Source organism: Anser cygnoides, chromosome 21, assembly GCF_040182565.1.
Source record: "Anser cygnoides isolate HZ-2024a breed goose chromosome 21, Taihu_goose_T2T_genome, whole genome shotgun sequence".
Lineage (NCBI taxonomy): Eukaryota > Metazoa > Chordata > Aves > Anseriformes > Anatidae > Anser > Anser cygnoides.
The window spans coordinates 6,207,872-6,227,347 of record NC_089893.1 but is presented as its reverse complement, the minus strand read 5'-3'; the positions used below and the strand labels follow the sequence as shown (position 1 = coordinate 6,227,347).

At 44.9% G+C, this 19,476-nt stretch overlaps 1 protein-coding gene across 6 annotated transcripts in view; it reads left to right on the top strand.

Annotated features, from left to right (window-relative positions):
• The window catches only part of LOC106040620 (multiple epidermal growth factor-like domains protein 6), a 37,019-nt gene that overhangs the window by 9,380 nt on the left and 8,163 nt on the right, over positions 1–19,476 (top strand). For 5 of the 6 annotated variants that reach the window (XM_066981166.1, XM_066981169.1, XM_066981167.1 and 2 more), the window contains 22 exons: positions 709–816; positions 6,256–6,448; positions 6,964–7,100; positions 7,593–7,817; positions 8,326–8,467; positions 8,775–8,898; positions 10,247–10,438; positions 10,844–10,981; positions 11,648–11,830; positions 11,933–12,127; positions 12,577–12,725; positions 13,859–14,027; positions 14,436–14,570; positions 14,668–14,811; positions 14,901–15,102; positions 15,187–15,327; positions 15,925–16,107; positions 16,493–16,564; positions 17,363–17,489; positions 17,746–17,885; positions 18,565–18,768; positions 19,139–19,288. In XM_066981166.1, the coding sequence (XP_066837267.1) occupies positions 709–816; positions 6,256–6,448; positions 6,964–7,100; positions 7,593–7,817; positions 8,326–8,467; positions 8,775–8,898; positions 10,247–10,438; positions 10,844–10,981; positions 11,648–11,830; positions 11,933–12,127; positions 12,577–12,725; positions 13,859–14,027; positions 14,436–14,570; positions 14,668–14,811; positions 14,901–15,102; positions 15,187–15,327; positions 15,925–16,107; positions 16,493–16,564; positions 17,363–17,489; positions 17,746–17,885; positions 18,565–18,768; positions 19,139–19,288 (3,453 nt within the window). The remainder of the gene's footprint in view (positions 1–708; positions 817–6,255; positions 6,449–6,963; positions 7,101–7,592; positions 7,818–8,325; positions 8,468–8,774; positions 8,899–10,246; positions 10,439–10,843; positions 10,982–11,647; positions 11,831–11,932; positions 12,128–12,576; positions 12,726–13,858; positions 14,028–14,435; positions 14,571–14,667; positions 14,812–14,900; positions 15,103–15,186; positions 15,328–15,924; positions 16,108–16,492; positions 16,565–17,362; positions 17,490–17,745; positions 17,886–18,564; positions 18,769–19,138; positions 19,289–19,476) is intronic. The other variant, XM_066981170.1, reaches the window with a different exon arrangement.

Below are 19,476 nucleotides of genomic sequence, written 5' to 3'. Positions count from 1 at the left end.
ATATGTTAGTGTGTGGATTTTACAGTGACAGATTTGCTACTGTCTTATTGTTTAGAGCACAAGATCACCCTAAGCTGCAGTCAGATTTCAACTCCAGTCTATCAATCACAGAACCTGGAGAGAGCAAGTGAAAGTCTCTCAGTAGATGATCAGTGGGTTAAATATATAGAGTATTCCAGGCTGAAATTGAATGTTTCAGTGTTAAAATTAGTCCCTCTTGTGTTCTAATGGGTAGGATGCATGTTCTCCATCAGTTCTCATAAAGCTGAATAAGTCATCCAGCCCAACTGAAAAGATGTTAGATGGTAAGGAGTTTCAATACCATCATGAGCAGGAGAGGCTTGAGGATCCTCAGCATTCTTTCCCACAGTTTGACTGACTTTAATTATATATAATCTGTGTACTTAGTACTGTGTGCATGTGAATAAAATATCATCTCTATGCTGATAAATAGCAGTATATTTCAACACAGCAGTGGCAGTTTTATGCCACAGTTAAATCCATATATTCTTTTAACACTCTTCAGATAATCCATCTGGACTTTACTAAAGCATTTGATATTAAGTCCTACAAAATCTTACTTGGAAAAAGTACTTCATTCTACCTGGACATGAACATTTCATCAGTAATGTACAACTGGCAGAAGGATTTTAAGTGGTGTCTAGAAAGTTGTTTCTGAACTACATGTTGTATTCTTCTTCTCTACAGGTCACTTCTGTGCGGACGGCCTTACAGTCACTCCTCCGTGCCCAGCAGGGAGTTTCAAGCCCAGAGAGGGACTTCACACACCCAGCAGCAGCTCCTCATGCTTGCCTGGTCTGTATCGTAAAAAATCTTAATTTTGTGCACTGGGAATAATAATTCTTGCTCTAAATCACACTAAGAAGTACATGCTTATGGAGGGGGTTGCCAGTTAAGAGTATTTATTTATTAGTCTCTGTCTAAGGCATTACTAGAACTGGATGAAGGGAACACCCATGGAATCTCCTACAAATCACCAGATTTGTAGTGAAGCATTCAGTAATTACGAGCATTTTACAAAATAAAATATACTTGGGTTATAAGTTCTCTGGAAGAGATGAACGATGAGAATTAGCAATAGAAGCGTAGACGTTGACTAAAAGTCTCAGGGGTTGATATCTTTTGCTGAACTGCTCGATCACTGCAAGAGAACAGTGTAAACGTTAACAGGACTTGGGCCACAGAGTCTGCTTGTGTGCAACTGCCCCCTTTCCCCTAAGCACAAGAGACAAGACCCCCCTGACACAAACAGTCAATACCCTTGTCTGAAGTTTGTGGTACGGTAGGCTGAGAATCCTTCCTAATACTAGTGCCAATTCAGGTGGCTATGTTTGAAGTGCAGCTCCCTGGGGCTAGAGGTCCTCAGACTGCCTGCACTGCTAGAGCTTTAGAGGAATGGCCTGCCCACTTCGCTAAAATGTTCTCAGCCAAATAATCTGTTCAAGAAACAACTGGTTTATCAATGCAAGTTGCTTGCATCAGTTAAATACCAGTTTACAGGTTGGGAACCTGTTGAGAGGGGCTGCAGATAAAGTGTCGCCTGTATTTGGAAGCAGTTTATAGTCAATTGTGTTGCCTTTAGAGCTCAACTGGCACTGTGCAGCCACTGCCCTCATCTACTTTTTGAACAGGGTGAGTGAGTCCCCGGGGCTTCCACATTTATCAATACTAAAGGCAGTTCATCTAGAACTATCCAGGCTGTAAAATTAACCTTTCACATACAGGACAGTGACAGCAAGGTTTACAGCATCCTCCTTTCCAGCTTTATTTAAGCTACTTAGAGATAAAAAGAGTTGCGGAGACTGCCTATTTAGTGAGGTCCTGGAGGGAAATTTCTCATACCACTGAAGGTTTAAGGTGAGGTAAAGGCATATGCTTGGAGTGAGGAAGGGAAAGGTAGAACAATGTGTCTTGGTAATTACAAACATTCCTCCTGCTGGCTGTGCGCTCAGGTAGTAATTGGGCCATGATGCTCTAGGCCACTGTAGAATAATTCGTGCTGGTGCAGGGGGCTTGCAAAAATACAATGCTTGACATAAGATCGCTTTTGAAATAGTGCAGTAAAGGGGAGAATGGGCTTCGTATGCACCTCGTCTACTGGGTGATTGCACCCAACAGTGTGCATGAGTCACTGGGTGTACAGTATTGTGTGGCAAGTTGGTGTTAGATGGTTAGCTTGATTTCATCTGCTGTGTCAAAATCACCCCCTCCAGAAAGCAGGGCACAGTTAGGAGTTTCTTTTTCCAATTGTGTGAACATAAGGAGAGGGTCCACAGCTGTCACTCAGCTATCTGGATCTCCCTGGTATCAGGTGGCGATGCGTGCAGAGCACTGTGAGCATTTCTGCAGGAATGCTCTTGGTGTGGTAGGGTCATTCCTGCTGTCTATTCCATTATAAAACGAGTTTATTTTACTCACTAGTGACATCTGTTAGAACAGGAGATCAGTGATTCAGCCAGCAGTCTCTGTCACGACAACTGTCCTAATGAATGACACCTCTTAGTGAAGTAAACCCTATTTTTAGTGGAATGGACTGCATGCGCAGCTACCTCTGAAAGAAAGGACACGTCCATGAATATATACGCAGCAGTAGAAGTGAGCGCCCAATCCAAGGAACCATTGCTGACCCTCAGTTTATGAAGTGTAGGTGAAAGCTTTTCACTATCTCAATAAAATGTTTCAAGCTAATAGCGCTGGAGTGCCAGGCCTGGAACACCTTCCGAACACCTTGGGGCACCACTGGAAAGTTTAGGGTAAGGCCATCAATTGACTTTTACGTTACCAGGAATTTTTAGGAGCAGATTCTTTGTGCAACTGTGTTTTCCTTTTGCTGCTGAGCCTGAAGGATACCGTACAGCTTTACGTTCTGTAAAAGACACAGCTGGCAGAATCAGTAACCAGATGGACTTGTCTCAAATAGAAATCCATCCCATATTAAAACATGACCTTGAAGAGTCCTGTTACTAGCAGCACAAAAACTAAGTGTAGGTCTACATCCAGAGGTGCTTACTAGCCACTTCTTTCATTGGAATTGCCTGTATCCTGATGGATGTGGACCTTAGTATTTATATGTCTACCCTATGCAGAGATTTCTAAGAAGTTTCACCAAAGGGAAAAGGTGATTATTGTGCTTTTCAACAGAAAGAAATAAGGAATAATCTGAAATGATCTGCCCAAGGTAATCTAACAGGTCAGTCAAGGAGTAACATAATAAAGTAAGTTGACTGTATGCTTTCCCTTTGGAAAAGGGGTTTTCTTTCTGTATGTGTATGAATCAATCACAATAGTTGCAAACCTGTTTTTGCAGTGAGGTGAAATTAGGTTACAGATTAGTCTAAGATTTTTTTTTTATTACAACAGTAAATAAGCACTGTCATTTATGGCTTCAGAAGCTGTAGAAGCCCTACCCTTAAGAGCTTTTAAAGTGTTGCTTAGCTGAAGGCACAGGAGATGTTCTGATATGCTTGCAAGGGTGTAGACACAAGGCTTGCACAGACTTCCAGCCCTGTTTTCTGTGGCATTTTTTTCTAAGCATTTTTGCTTTGGTTTGGTTTTCTAAATCAACAGAACTTCATTCTGTATCCAGTAAGACTAAGTGTCATGCTGATGATTGAGAAATGTGTTACAAGTGACTAGACTTCGCAGCTCAGCAGTGGGTTAATTAATTTAAAAGGGCAGAATAATGTGTGGGAAACTGATTAATTTTTAAATGTCTGATTTTTACTCTTTGAAGTTCAGAGGTGGCTGAAATGTACTTTGTTTGGTGAAGGCATTTATGTGAAGTAATAGAGAGCTTAGCTGAAGTCTTCTCTGCTACCAAGTCTTTGATAAAATGTGGAAAGGGAGACCCAGCTTTCTGCTGCAATAATCACATGTTGCTCAGGCTAATCCTGCCTGGCTGTGAACATTTCAGGGTACCTCAGTGTCTCTCACAGTGGTATAAAATATGCCACTCTCTTCTTAATGATGCTGTACAAATTGGAAAATAGAGTCAGGGAGAGATTCAAGGGATGAACTCCATTCACTAAGCTTTGGCCCAAGTCCGGAGTGTTTTCTCCAGGGTCACAGATCACTGCTAGGAGCAGAAACCTAAAGTTCAGTTGCTCAGTCTCCCTTCACATCTGCTGTGCTCTTTGCCTCAGAGAGGTACGTGTGCTAAGAAAATAATTATCTCCTTCAAATCGAGCCATATATTTTTCTATTTGATCATTTCTTTTTTAGCGAATGACTCAGCTGCTAAAGCATCTTGACTGCTGAATGATTTTTTGCTCACCAGCTAAGACTAGGAAATTGCTGCTTTCCGCCCACTTCTGAAATTAAAACCAGAATTGCATTTACATGGTGCAGCAAGGAAGAAACCTCACATCTCATCAAGACAGCAAAATTCAACAGACAGGGCCAGTGGCACCTGAACAAACACTGAAGAAGCTGCAGAGGAAATGAGAGTTCAAAAACACTTTCAGTTTAATAATGTAAGCTGTTATCCTATGCCTGTACTACCTTATATAATGATGTTGTCAACTCTCCAAAGGAAAACGTGGCAAAGCTAGGACAATGCTCGCTGAAAAATAGGCAGGGGACACAAGAATAAACTCTGACAAGGCAGAGAATATTTCAAGTCGTACTGCTATGGGGTAGATGATGGTCTTAGCCTGTCTCTTCCATCTGTGTCACACACTGAGTGTGATGTACTTAACCCTCAGTGAAACCAAGTTTATCCGCATCATATTTATGGCCCAGCATGTATGTGGGCTAGCCTGGTCCTACAGAATAAATAATATGCTGTAAATCCGTGCCCTGCTTGGTTTTCTATGGTCCAGGTAGCCATCCTCTTCAAGTCTGTTCTGAGCTCCGCAGTAAGGGAAGCACTACGGAAAGTTGGGCAGAAAACTCAAATTTTACATAACCAGAGTCAAGTGGCATGGGTTCAGGTTATATAAAATGGCAGTCCTGCTGGGTTTGCTAGGGGTGCAGATCCACATCATGAAGCTTTTGTCAGCTGAGGCAATTTTTAAGAGTTCCCTGTAGGGGAACCCTACAGATCTGTGGGGTTACAGCCCCCCTTCAGGTGTGTGGATTCCAGCTCTTAGAGCTGGGGAATGAGGCAGCCTTGAGAAATGCCAGTCTTGTGCTACTGAGGTTTTTGAACCTTGTGTTTATCTGTGTCATGAGGAGTGTAAGGGGGAAACTTGCAGATGTTTCTGAGGTGTAGGGATGAGAAGGTGGGCGGAATGCCAAGGGAGAGGTGCCCCTTGATCTGGCTTTGCCACCTGAGGCATCCTAACCTGTCTGCACGGGAGCCTCCGGTCTGCGGAGAAGGAGATTTTAATACGTCCTGATCAACTTGGGCGTGCTGTCAGGTTCTTCTCCAGCCTTGCAGAGGCTCGTATATGCTATACACCCTGGTGTATGCTTGAGCCTTGCTGTGCTAAGCACTTGGGAGGCAGCTGGGGTTCAGCCTGGACCTATTCCAGGGAGCCATGATAACACCGAGCCAGTGTTTTCCCTGCACAGCCCAAATTGCTCTGTTTGCTTTGTGCTGTTGAAAGTCCTGACTCAGGAGGACAGCAGCTACTCCTGTGCTAAATTTGAGTTTCCTTTTCACTGAGTTAAGCATCTGGGGACATCTTATAATTAAATGCGTTTTCTGAATGTGGCAACACAAATAATTGTTTTATTACCTATTGATCTTGCCAGTGTTTCCTTTAATGCACAGTTTGAGCACCTGTTAACACATGAGATTTTAGAGATAATCACAGCTCAAATGGTTGTCATTCCAGCAGGTATCCCTGTGTTTGTGTTGAGTACATCTCCAGTCTGTGAAACATGTTCGGCTCTCTCGGTATTCCGAATGCAAATATGGAAACGGCCCAGCTTTCGTGGGAACACCAGGCTCTTTTACAACTGAGGTCCAGGCATTCTGGTTGTTAAATCTACCTGTGTCAGTGTGTTTTCAGGCTGATGTGTTTATTTTTTAATGTATCTTCTCATATTATCAGCTCAGAACGTAGTTCTGAGGTGGTACTGCTTCCAGGAGCCACTCAATTGCAGTAATAATCAGCTAATCCAACACCACCACCTTCTGGCTTTGCAGTAACTTCCTTGCTGTTATGACCGAACCTCCATCATACTTCTTGCTGTAGGTGAAAGCAAAGGGATCACGTTTGGAGGACCCTCTGTTTTATCAGCAGGTCATGCTCCCTTTGGGACCTTAAGCATCTTCTTTCTCTTTAGGAACCGGTTTGTGTTTGAAGTGCCCTGCTGGATATTTCTGTCCTGCTGGAGCAAATCACCCAACGCCGTGCCAGCCAGGTACATACAGTCCTCTCCAAGGACAGGACGAAGTCACTGACTGCAGAGCCTGCCCAGCAGGGAGAGCTTGCACTCAGGCTGGATTAGCACAGCCTGACTCGGAGTGCCTACCAGGGTGAGCCTTGCTTGTTTTCTGTGCTTCTCTTTAAGTCTCCGCATGTAGCTCAGCTCCACTGTTGGGGTGTTGTGCACAGGGACGTGCAGGTGGCATTTTCTGCAATGTTGAGAGTTTATTACATTTTCTGGTAACTCAGTGTGATGTAGGCTGTATTTGTAGAGGAATTGTCTTAAACACAACGGATTTTGCTGCCTTCTATTGCCACAGAAGTGGCGAGAAACAGTGAAACAGACACGAGTGAAGCCCAGCCGCAGATCCATGGTTATGAACACAGCCTGGCTGAATAACCCCCGTTCTTTTGGTGCAAAATGTAAAGCAAAACCAATCCATTCACAGTGTTTTCTTCTCAGTCTGTGTTATCAGTTGTCAGTTACATTTCTGTCAGTTGCGGTATCAAGTGCTTCAGCTTTTTTCCAGTTGCAGCTTTCTTCCTGGTATGTTGGGAGGGCATAGAATTTATCTCCCTGTTGCATCAAAGCATTTGCCCCAAGTAGCCTGCTGTGTTTTATTAGGTTCGTGTGCCCAGTGGGGTCGTCCAGCCCTCATTTTCCCAGCAACGCCTGCCCTCCAGGAACAGTTGGCAATGACTTCAACCTCTTTGATAAGTCCCAGTGTGAAACATGCCCTGCTGGATTTTTCTGTGTTAGAGGTAGGTGGCTTTATGACAAAGTGAACTGTACGCTCTACCTCGTACCGTGAAACTCCCCAGTAAGTACCAGAGCAGGTCACTGAGGTATCACAGTGCTGGTAAATGGGGAAAATGGTGCCATGTAGGGTTTAATGTTACTGCAGAGACTGTTGTGCTAACTGGGTAGGTTGATTTTAATTTTACTGTGAGGTTTTTCCCTTATGCTACTCATAGTTACTGTTTAACTTCATGATCTGGAAGCAGCCAGTTTTTATAGTCTCCAAACTTTCTTGCCTTTTGCTGGCCTCCTAAACTTGGCCACAAAGTTGGTGGCCAGTTTTGGACACAGACACCCTGCAGGATTCTCAAGTTTAGAAATAATTGCTTTGGTAACCAGTTCTGCAAGAGAACCTCTCGTCAACAGAGAAAGTAATTATTGTTATCTCATTCTAAATGGATGAAAGGTGCAAGAGCTTCTTTGCTTCTCTTAAAAATTTGTCTTTGTTTTTACAGGAACAGGGGGGAGACAGAAGCCTCCTGCTCCATGCCCAGTTGGTCACTACTGCCCACCAGGCACAAAGCACTCAACACAGCACAAGTGTGCCCCAGGCACCTGGAGCAATAGGACGAGGCTGACATCAGAAGATGAGTGCTTGCTGTGCCCTGCGGGCTGGTTTTGTGTAGGAGGACTTCATGTCCCTTCTGGCATGTGCAGCTCAGGGCATTACTGCCCTCAAGGTAGGCAGTTTTTTCCCAGAAATGAAAGAAATTTAGTTCATTTCTGCCTTTAGGAATTTTGTGGGCTCTGAGTCATATGCTGAGTTTATCAGCATATTTTTTTTGTACCAAAGCATTTCAGTGTGGAGTTGGATAGCAAACTGGCTGTTCTGAATAATGAATACTTTTAACCTTTACTGCTTGAAATGAGCATGTTGATAGCATTATTTTCTTTCCTTTAATTTGCAAAGAATTAAAATGCACAATCAAGTGTCCGGTACAAACACAATTACAATTAGAAACTTCCTGCCAAGTTTCAGAAGCGTTTACTAAGTGGTGACTTTTTTGGTTGGTTGGTTTGTGTTCAGAGTTGGGGGCAGTGATTTAAGTGTATATCAATACATACTTACATGTAGCTCATGTAAATACTTAATAGCAATGAAGAACAAGGGGGCATTATTGCCTTCTCTCTTCAAGGCTTTAATAAGAATTAGGATGGTTTTCTCATCTTTTTTTTTTTTTTGGAAAGGTACACGGAGAAGCACACAGTACCCCTGCCCTTCTGGAACTTACAGTACCAGGCTGGGAAATGGCAGAGTGGAAGACTGCGTGGTCTGCCCTGCAGGGGCTTTCTGCACCAGGGGAACCTCCAAGCCAGTTCTTTGCCCAGTGTAAGTACACTACACGTGCTGTCATAGCTGTGGGTCTCTGTGCACACAAAAGGATTTGTATGTAGCATTTCAGAACACTTCTTATAAAAAAAGATAGCATTCTGCTCCAAAAACGTTTGCAAATTCATTCTACCTTGCATGTTCTTGGACAGTCTGGGCAGGTTTTTTCTGAACTGGCCAGTTTCTTGCCTGATGGCAAGATATCCTCCGTACAAGAGGCTAAGAAATGCAGACCAGAGATGCACTGTCCTCTTCTTGGTCACTTTGCTGCAGTTGATGACTCCCTCTGTTCCGTTTTCTCCTGCAGAGGAACCTATCGCATGGAACGTGGTGCAAAAGTGGCTGCAGATTGTGTCCCTTGTCCTGGAGGGTATTACTGCCCTGAGCTTGGCACTGTTACTCCTCGAACATGTGGTGCTGGCAACTTTTCAGTAAGTAGCAATAGTTTTATCTTGACATCTGTTCAGCATAAGGACTCAATTTTGGCAGAAAGACGAGCTGCAGGATATACCCCTCAAGGGAGGCACTGGAACGAGCCCATCTCCTTGCATTATGAGTCTGCTTATTTGGGGTGATTGTGTACGGTGTTTTAAACAATATTGCCCACCTGTGCTGAGCCTGTAGGTGATGAGAGAAAGTGCTAGCCTAGAGAAAGCACCGGGAATGTTCCTGCATGGTCAGGCTTGGAGCTGGTCCAGACACGATGCCGAAAATGCATCACGTGTGCAGTACTGTTCTTGCTGTTACTCCCGCTCCTGAGGCTTGCAGTAGCAATAAGTTCATCTGTCGTGCACCTGGCAGTGGGTAGTTTGGTAGATGCTTCGAATTTTGGTTATTCATTTTAGTCTTTCATTGTTAGTGTAAGTATTGCAGGGGAATTATAGAGCAGGCACCTGTATTTAGTTCCTGCCTCAAAGGATGTATTGGATTGCAATGCAGTTAAATAATTGTTTGGCTGTGGAAAGTAAAACAATGAGAAAGACCCACAGAAAGGAGCAGTGGATGGCACATTGACTCTCACAACAGGGTTCTGAGGCTTATTTCTTATTTATCTGCCCCAAAACTGTAGTGAATAACTCTAGCAATAAGTGCCAGATTTCACTATTGAGGGGGAAATGGCATGTCACTGCTGTCAAATGACCCCAGTATTTCTATTTAGGCTAGTTTTCTATCACTGTGCACACATTTTGTAGTTATCACTGGATGATTCATTAAGAGAGGAGATAAATGATGAATGGGGATGTATGTGTGACAAATGGACCTTGATTATCTTGATTATCTCTCTTTTGCACTTTGTAGTTCAATGTGACAAAGAAAGATGAGGGAATGTGTTTGTTTTTCTCTACTCCTGCTGGCAAAAGATGTTGGGTTGACTGTTGTGGGGGTCCTTCTGCATGAATAATCCACAGGAAGCGACAGGACCTGCTTCTTATTTGTGAAGCACAGGCTCTCTTGCCTGCAGGGTGAATACACTGAATTACATACTGTTTGTTGTTGTTTGGTTAGGTTAGGTGGAATTTTTAAGGGGAAACCTTTCTGTTTCCAATAACTTTGCTAAGCATAACAGGGAATAGTTTGTGTGAACAGGGTCCTGTCATCAGTTCCCAAGGGCGATGTCTTTGCTCAGCGGCTTTATTTCTGCAGACTGCTTTATTTACTGGTGGGCTCCATTGCAGTGTTGGTTCCATTTATTTCCTTTGTATTGTGCCTCAACATGTCGAACATACAGGGATTCTTTTGTCCTCTAGAAATGGGAACCATGTGCCTTTCATGTTGTAGGACCAAGGTTCAGCCTCCTGCTTGCCATGTGTTGTTGGACATTACTGTGCTAGTGAGCACACCAGCCGGGAGGTGATGGTGCGTGCCATGATTTGCCCGGCAGGTCTCCTGTGCCCAGAAGGACAGGCAGTCCCTCCAGATGCCAGTAAAAATGCCTGCCCAAGAGGATACTACTGTCCCCAGGGAGATGCTGTAAGTGCTTCTGCTTTAGTCCTTGGGATTCTCTCTTCTCACATTGTTTTGGTTGCACAGTCACAGTGTCTGCACTGGAATCTTGTTGTGGGAACCTTTCCTATTTTTTTTTTTTTTTACTGATTTCTGTACTTTTTTGATGTTGGTATTTACCCAACATAAAATTTCATAATACTGGGATAACATTTTCTGAGCTGTTGTATACAAACAACACTGCTGTTTGGATCCCCATTTTGTTACAGTCTCTCTCCAGCATTCGTACCTGATGACTAGTGTTGCTTTTCAGTGTTTGTTCCCAATAACTGGAAAGAAATATTTTTCAGTTTCAGCTGCTGTGCGTTTGCATTATAGTATGCAGCAGTCATGTTAGTATCTTAAAGACCCATTTTTCTATTTTATTTCAAGGGCTTGCCCACTAAACCTTGCCCCAATGGGACCTATGGTGAGCGGAAGGGACTAAGCAGTGCTGAGGAATGCTTGCTGTGTCCTGCAGGGAAGTACTGCTACAGAGCCGGAATGGAGCCTCTGGGAATTCCCCACCCTGTAAGCACAGCCCACCTTCTCCCAACCTTTATTTTCCAGAGGCAGCAGCTGTAAATGGAGCCTAATTAAAACCTGTCTCTCTTTTGCCTTCTGCCTGTCAATGCAGGTTATGAAAGAGAGTTCAAATGTCGGGAGTTGGTGTTGCTTTGTCTCTAATGAATTTGGGGATCTTTCCTTGTGATTGTCTTGTCCCTTGAAAGAGTGAATTCTTCAAGCATTAATAGCAGTTTGAAAAAAAAAGAAGCTTCTATTAAGAGGAAAAAGGGCAGCTGAGTTTCTTAAATGTGGATGAATCCATGGTCTTATGTAAGAGTGAGGTGACAACTCTTACCAATTACAGCTACTTTTCAGGTACATAAGAAGAGCATCTTTGCCATGACTGCACAGGCAAAGGATAGGGGCTGTCTTAAGGACAAGAGTTTCCCTTAAGAAATTCTCACCTAAAATGATTATCCTACACCGTCAGAATTTTACTGATCTGTAATTGTAAAGGGATTATGAATTCCTTTCCTTCCCTACCTTTCTCCTCCATTTTCTTGCAGTAAAAATTCTAGGTAATTCAAAGCGTGGATGAAGCTTGGCTCTTCCTGTGTTGAATCTTGACAGATTGTTCTTCCGTATCCAAAGCACAACAAAGCTGTGCTGACTGCCTTTCTTGCTTTCTAGACTGGGGATTGCCCACCTGGCTATAACTGCCCTCCAGGGACTGGATTCCCTTTCTCCTTCCCCTGTGCACCAGGCTTCTTCTGGGATAATTCCAGTGCAGAGGGTGAAGACAGGTGCAAACCATGTCCAGCTGGCTCCTACTGTGACTCTCCTGCCACATCAGAGCCCAAAGCTTGCCCAGCAGTGAGTTGTTCCTTTGCAGTCCTCTGATGCAAGAAGCTGAATGTGGGAGTCTGTTTAACAGAAGATTCTTAAATGCAGTATTCAGCTGACTTTGTTTTGCAGGGCTTTCACTGTGGCGAAGGATGCTCTAAACCTGAGCCCTGCCCAGAGGGCACCTATAGTAACAAGAAGGGGCTGTCCGGGCCATCAGAGTGCAGCCCGTGTGGCCGTGGTTTCTACTGTGCTGCTCCAGGACAGACTGGGCCAAGCGGTCCCTGCCAGGCTGGGTTCTTCTGCCAGGGCAGGGCTCTGACTCCAGTAAGTCTCACGGCAGGCTTTTCTCATTTTCTAATTGTGTTCCACCGTGGTGTTTTTTATTAACCCAGTCACTTTCAAGAGCCACAATTTTGCACTGCACACATTCAAGGTTATAGTGTGAGGATCCTCAAAAGGTGTGTGACCATTTCATAGTTTTCCCTCTCTACACGAACATCCCCTTAACTAAAAATGTAGCCAGGTTTATAACCAGGTACGGAGTTCAGTGGGTGTGGATCACATTAGGATTGCTGGTTTGAAAAGGCCATCCATATATCTTCTTTCTGTGTGTTTGCTACATTTACCTTAAAGAAGCTTTGTCTGTCCTCTGTACAGCAGAGTATGTCTCTGTTTTTCTTCTTGGTATTGCCTTGAGCCCAAATCAGTACGATGCCTTTAATATTTTAACCAAGTTTGCTCCTTTTTTTACATGCTGCCTTTTCCAATTTCAGTTGCCCACAGACGGTGTGACAGGAAACCTGTGTCCCCCTGGGGCATACTGCCCACCTGGGTCCCCCTTACCTGTCCCCTGTCCTCCAGGAACCTACAGCAACAGGAGTGGGTTGAGAAGCCTCCGTCAGTGCTTGGACTGCCCCCCCGGGTGAGTGTGATGTTTGCTGAACACGGCTCAGTTCAGTCCCATCACAAAGAAATTATTTAACCCTCAAATTTCCTGCCCCAGCAGCCCATCCTTACCTTCAGCCCTTTTGCAGAGGAGTCCCCTCTGGTCCCAGGGCTCCAGTACAAGTGTGCTTGCCTTCTCCATTGCTATATACCTGTATCAGTAGATTTGCAATAAGGAACTTGAACTGTGTGAGTTGTATCTCAGCTTTTACTGTTCCCTAGCATCTGTCAAAACTCGTTATGTCTGTAGTGCTGGATGGCTTGACCTAGCAGCTCTTGCTTAAACATTCTCGTTAATACTAATTGGGTAGTCCTTTTTATACTACCAGATTGTGTTGCATCCCTTTTAATGATGCCAGAGTTACACATCTGAGTCTGAAGAAAAAGATAGGGATCTAGTGTTGGCTTTCACCTCTCCTTGAGTGTGCACTGAATAAGTGTAGGTTTTTAAGGCTAGTGATGGACAGTCTGCCTTTCAGGTGGTCACGTCTTCATGCTGGTGTGACAAATGGAGCATGCAAGATCATCTCGGGATTGGTGGCACAAATATTTTTGTGCTTCACTGTGAAGGAATTGATTGGGATATTGGGATGCAGTTTTAGGTCTCCATGGGGTAGAATTCAAATTTTTCTGTCTTCTTTATTTTTTCTACATTTTTTCACTCCCTGTTTTCCCCGGAGAGGTAGGCAGAAAAACAGAGCAAGAGACAGCTCTGGAATTCACATTCTGTCCAGAAGATGAATGGAATGCCCTCAAAGCTCCTTTTTATTCCTGTATATTTCTAGTCCAAAGAAGCAGAGAAGGCTTGCTTGAAGAAAACCGACATCTGGGTGTTTGTGTGATCTGTATGCAGATGCCACTCTGTTTTTGTAGAGGAGGGTATTCTTTCCAGGATAAAACTACTGAATCTGAGGGGCTATGGTCTTTAAAAATCATGTGTGACAAGTGATATATGTACTTTTTTAATTCCTTTCAAGGCCTGTAAGTGAACAGGAACTAGGTCTCAGTGAGATCCCAGGTAGACTGCAGGGAATTTTTGTATTGTGACCACACTATCCAGTGACAAAACAAACTACCCAAGATTTTTATCGTTTTCTCCCCTACACATAGCCTTTATTGTGATGGGACAAACAGCCAGGCTCCCTCAGGACCATGTGAACCTGGCTACTTCTGTACAGGAGGTGCCAAAAGTGCTCTTCAGCAGATGGTCATGGAGGGACATTATTCCTTAACAGGAGCTTTCAGGCCAGAGCCATGTCCCCTTGGCAGCTTCCAGCCTGTAAGTACGTTAGAATTCACTACAAGATGCTTGTGGGGTCATCACAGCCATTGGCAGCTTTACGAGTGTGTTAATAGTCATTTGTGGGGCGTCTTTAAGCGGACAGCTTAAAAAAAGAGGGACTTGGGTTTTCTGGTAAGCTGAGTAGTCACCACCACCATCTTGGCTTCTGCCCTGCAGTGGAAGAACTCTTTGCAGAACTAGAAATATTAAACCAGGGCTGTGCCTGCCACTGCTTTAATGCTGCACGGTGCTGTGCAGACACCGCAAACCTGTTGTGTTTGGACCTCTGTGTTCATTTTGTAGTAGGGGAAGTCTTGGGGAGTTGGTAGAATGGTCAAAGTTTATTCACATTGTAAGCAGCAACACTGCACATCTGCCGAGTTCTTTCTTATGTCCCTTTTTTAGGGCCGTGGGCAGTCTGTTTGTAGGGACTGTCCGGAGGGTACATTCTGCAATGAGACAGGCCTGGCTGAAGCCCAGCCTTGTCCAAAAGGGCATTTCTGCTCGGCTGGAAGTTCCCTGCCTCTCCCATGTCCAGTGGTAAGAATCCTTTATGGCTCTGTTCTTTAAGTAGCACTTTCCAGTAGTTTCCAGTCCCTTGGTGAAGGGCATTCACTACTTCTCTGTCTTTGTGCAGGGAACATACACAGATGTACCCAGGACAGGTTCGTGCAAGCCCTGCCCAGCAGGCACGTACTGCAGCATGGCCGGTCTGACGGAGCCAGAAGGGCGTTGCCAGCCAGGACATTTCTGCACTCAGGGGTCCAGCAGCTCCTCACCTGTGAGTACTGAACATCATGCGTTGCTGCAGCCCCTTCAGCGCTACAAAAACTTTCATAAACCACGCTCACCTTATTTCCCTTGCTTCAGGTGGGGCTTTCCTTTGGAGATCTTTGTCCACCAGGACATTATTGCCCTGCTGGCACAACGCACCCAAAAGAGATGCCGTGCCCTGCTGGCACCTGGAACGGACGGAGGGGAGCCCAGGATGCCACTTGGTGTCTTCCTTGTGCCCCTGGATTTTTCTGCAGTATGTCTGGCCAAGATGCTCCTGGAGGACTTTGTGCACAAGGTGAGACACAACCAGAACTTAGCTGCTCAGAAATTCAGGGTTTTTTTGCATAACAGAGAGGACTCAAGTGCTTTCTGCTTTAAGGCTATTACTGCATGGGAAGGACAAAGACTGCAAAGCCAGAGGATGGTGTCACTGGAAATATCTGTCCTCGAGGACATTTCTGCCCTGCAGGCTCAGCAGCGCCTTCTCCCTGCCCCAGTGGAGAATACAGTAATGCAACAGGTGAGGAACTGGATCTCTGCAGCTTCTGTGTGACTTGGGAAAACTAGAAGTGGATGGTATCTCATGTGGTATCTGTCATCCAAGAATGTCTTGATAGCTGCTGACTGCTATGAGTTGCTCAGTATTTTGCTTGGGACAGAGAAAGGTGTTTTTTGTTTGTGGTTTTTTTTTTTTTTGGTTGTTTGTTGGTTTTGTTTTCTTGCCTTTTTTTTTCCCCCTGGTGTCACATGATGGGGGGAAAGGGATTCTTTCACCCCTGCAGCAGGTCAAATAGTAGGTTTGCAGCAGTGACAGTGCACAGAAAGCTGGTAAGCAGTTAACCAGATTTCCCGACTGTTCTTCCTGCCACCTACCGGTGAGATGTGGAGATTACTGTGACTCTGAGGCTCGAGTGGGTTTGTGAAGCTTGCTGAATCAGACGCTCTTGGGAGAATGTACATATTTGAAGACCAGTCATTCCAGGAGGGCTTGCAGAATAACTTTGTTTCATCTGCTGCTTCTCTAAGTGCACAACTAGACAAGAAAAAAGTTGTGCGCATGGTATTTTCTTCCAGTTCATTACATGTTTCCTTCCAGTTTTCTATATTTCCTTCACAGGTCAAGACAAATGCTTTCCTTGCCCTGCTGGGTTTCACTGTCCAAAAGGACTAAGACACCGCTGTCCTCCTGGCTTCTATTGCCCTCAGAAAACTGGAATCCATTTGTATCCTTGTCCCCCCGGGACTTACAATCCCTCTTACGGACACAGCCAGGCTGAGAGGTGTCAGCAGTGCCCTGCAGGTGAGGAAATAAACAGTACTCTGATCGTCCATGTGGAGCAGTGTCTGACAGAGTGATCCATTTGCACATCTCTTCTCCCAATGCACCGATGCATTCCACCTCTAGGAAATGCAAGCATAATAATACATAACCAAAGGAGATCCCTTGTCCCACTGATAGTATCCCCCAGTGAGTCACAGTTGTTGGTGTTTTTTCTTTGTCCTTTGTAGGTAGGGTAAAAGTTTGGTTTTAAACTCAGGGTTTCCGAGAGGAGCACAATTTGAATTGGAATGCTGATGTTGAGGAATCAGCTCACCCAAGGTCTGCCTCTTTGCCTTCCAATCAGTGCATGGAGCGCAGCAGCTCTGCTGTTTTTACTGACACTCTTTTCTGTGTGATCTTCCAGGAATGTTCTGTGGAGACTGGGGATTATCCTCTCCAAGTGGTCCCTGCTGGCCAGGATTCTTCTGCACAGCAGGTATTCAATGTAGCATTCACAAGGACAGAAGAGAAGTGAAAGTAGAAAGCTGTGATCTCGAGGATTTTTTTTATACATTCTCTGTGCAGTCTCTCCCTGGATTTTACTGGAGGGTGTGCCAGGATAGCCCTGAGGAATGAAGCACTGTAATAAGATTATACTTGGTCACAACAGGAATTTTTCTAGTCAAAACATGCTTTCTGAGGCCAGTAGAAGGACTTAAGAAAATACACAAAAAGTGGACTCAAGGAGTCCTTCCGTTGTGTTCTTCCAATGTCCAGCTATCAGCGATTCAAGAACATTTTATGCTAGAGTTTGGCTCTGGGATCACCGTGTATAATAGTTGAGTTTTCTTTCAGGTCTTTACCAGTTTCTGTGCTCTCTGCATGGCAGTTGTCATGAATGCTTTAATGAGAACAAGTCCAAATTTAAGATACCGTTGGATGCAGTCCAGTCTAAAGGAAATGCTTACAGGCAACTTTGTGTTGTTTGCCACACTAGTGCAGGGAGAACTTGCATTAAAAAGAGGCCTTTTTGTTTCTAACTTTTCTGTTTGCCAACTAACACGTAAGCCTGGAGACTGCTCTGAAACAGACCTATCAAGTGTGCTGTGATCTGCATTGAGATCCATGCTTGGCAGTGTGCACGACAGCCCTTTTAACTAACTTCATGCTTGCTCCCCATATTCTCACATAAAGAAGAAAGCTTCCTGCTATAGAAATTACTCTTTAGGCATGGGGAGGGTGACAGACTGTCCTATATCATTAAGGAAACCTTTGGTCTTTCTTCCTGGTGTAGGAGCAAGTGTCCCGAACCCTAATGGAGCCACAAACACGAGCACTGGTGGCCCATGCCCACCTGGCCACTTCTGCCCTGCTGGCACAAGTATCCCACAGCAGTGCCCTGTGGGCACTTACTCAGACAGGTGAGCTTCTGGTTCTGATGGTGCTAATCTGTATGTTCCTTTCCTTTTTATCTTTCTCTTCTACTGCTGTCTACTACCTCCTTTGCTTCCTTACAGTGTCCTTAAGCTGCAGCCCAGTAAGGCTCATTAGACACATCTCTGGATTTATTATAAAAGCCTCATGGTTGTTTTCCCTTGGCCAGGGGTGTAGGCATCAGGGACCTCCTGCTGAACTTGCACACTTGCCAACAGAACGCTTGCTTCTGTCTCTCTACAGGCTGTACATCGGGCAGGAGTCCAGCTGCACAGCGTGCCCATCTGGCTATTACTGCAGCTCTGCTGGCCTCACGGCACCCTCAGGACCCTGCTCAGCTGGGTACTACTGCCTCTCTGGAGCTTCCTCGCCATCGCCACCTGGTGAGTTGCCCTGGGTGAATGTCAGTGTCTTCACTTAATTGTGTCCAATAATTAAGGGTCTTGACAACAGAGAGCTTTGAAAAATGCCGGTTTTTCCCCCAGTACTCCTGCCCCTGCCTCTTCTCAGTCGTTTAATTTTTAATATAATTAAACCCTGTATTAATTTTGTTTGGGGTATTCATACATCTGCATACATAACAAGTATGAAAAAGCAGTCAGTCCCCCTGTCTGTGTTACTGAATGCGACGCTTGCATTGAACACTGGAAAGCTGTGGGTACCAGCCTGTAATGGAAGCAGCCTGATTCCCCCTCGTCATTTTGTTGTGTATCAGAAAGAATAATTTCCAGGGAAGAATTCCAGGTCAATTCCTGCGGACAATTAAATATTCTCCAAAATTCTTGTTACATACAAAGCAGAGTGTTTAGAAAGCTGATGTGCGAAATACAGTTCACCACGGCTTTGCCTGTGAAGCTAGGAGGAAAAAAATCACGGTGACACAGTGTTGAATAACTCCAAACATGAGATACTCTGGTTATGTTAGATACTGTGTTGTGCCTCCTCATGAGCTGTCTTGTGGGATCCCAGAAGAGATCCTCATCAGTTTGCTCCCTTTGTTGGCATTGACCCTCCCTCATAAGCTCCCTTTGTTGGCTTTGTCTTCTACTTTTTGTGTCCTAGGTGTGTGGGAGAATGGAGGCCCTTGTCCTGTGAGCCACTTCTGTCCCGAAGGAACCAGCTTTCCCTTAGCGTGCCTTGCAGGGACTTACAACAACCTCACCAGACAAGCTGCATGCTTTCCTTGTGCTGCAGGCTACTACTGCCCAGAAAATACTACCAGCTACAGTGCGAATCCGTGCCCAGCTGGCTTCTACTGCCCCAGAGGTGAGATGGGCCCAGGGGACAAGACCAGCTATCGGCCAGGGTGAAATAACTTTTTAAAGGCAGGAAGCGGTCCCTGTGAAATAAACCTTCAGCCATCAGTCTGGTTCTTCATAGAAAAAGAACCCGATCATTTAAACCACAGACAAGGCTGCCACTTAACCCCCCCCTACCAGTAAGCTGATCAGCACCTGGAGGTTGTCATGGCCCTGAAGGCCAGGCTGTGCACTGCGGAGGTCAACACGGAGATAAACTGGCAAAGATCATAGAATCATACAATTGTAAACTGCCAAAGATGAAGGAGGTGATGCTGCGGGATTAATAGCCAAGATCCTATTTATAGTCCATGAAACATTCTGTCTTTATTTTGAAGGAACCAGGTTTGCTACTGAGTTTCCCTGTCCTCGGGGCTACTTTAACCCAGACCCCATGACCCAGAGCTTGGACAGCTGCTTGCCCTGTCCTCCTGGGCATTACTGTGGGAAGGAGAACTTGACAGCTGCATCGGGCAAGTGTGACGCAGGTGAGTTCTGGATCTGTTTGGCTGCTGCCCTTGGAGGCAGTGCCTTAAGGAGGCTGTTGCATACATCCTGCAAATTTATTGGGATTATTGTATGTATTAGTGCATGGAAGATGATGCCATAGTGCTGTTAAACTTTGGTGATATTAGCCTGTCCTGTATTCCCTGTGCTTATGGTTGTGCTGTGAAGG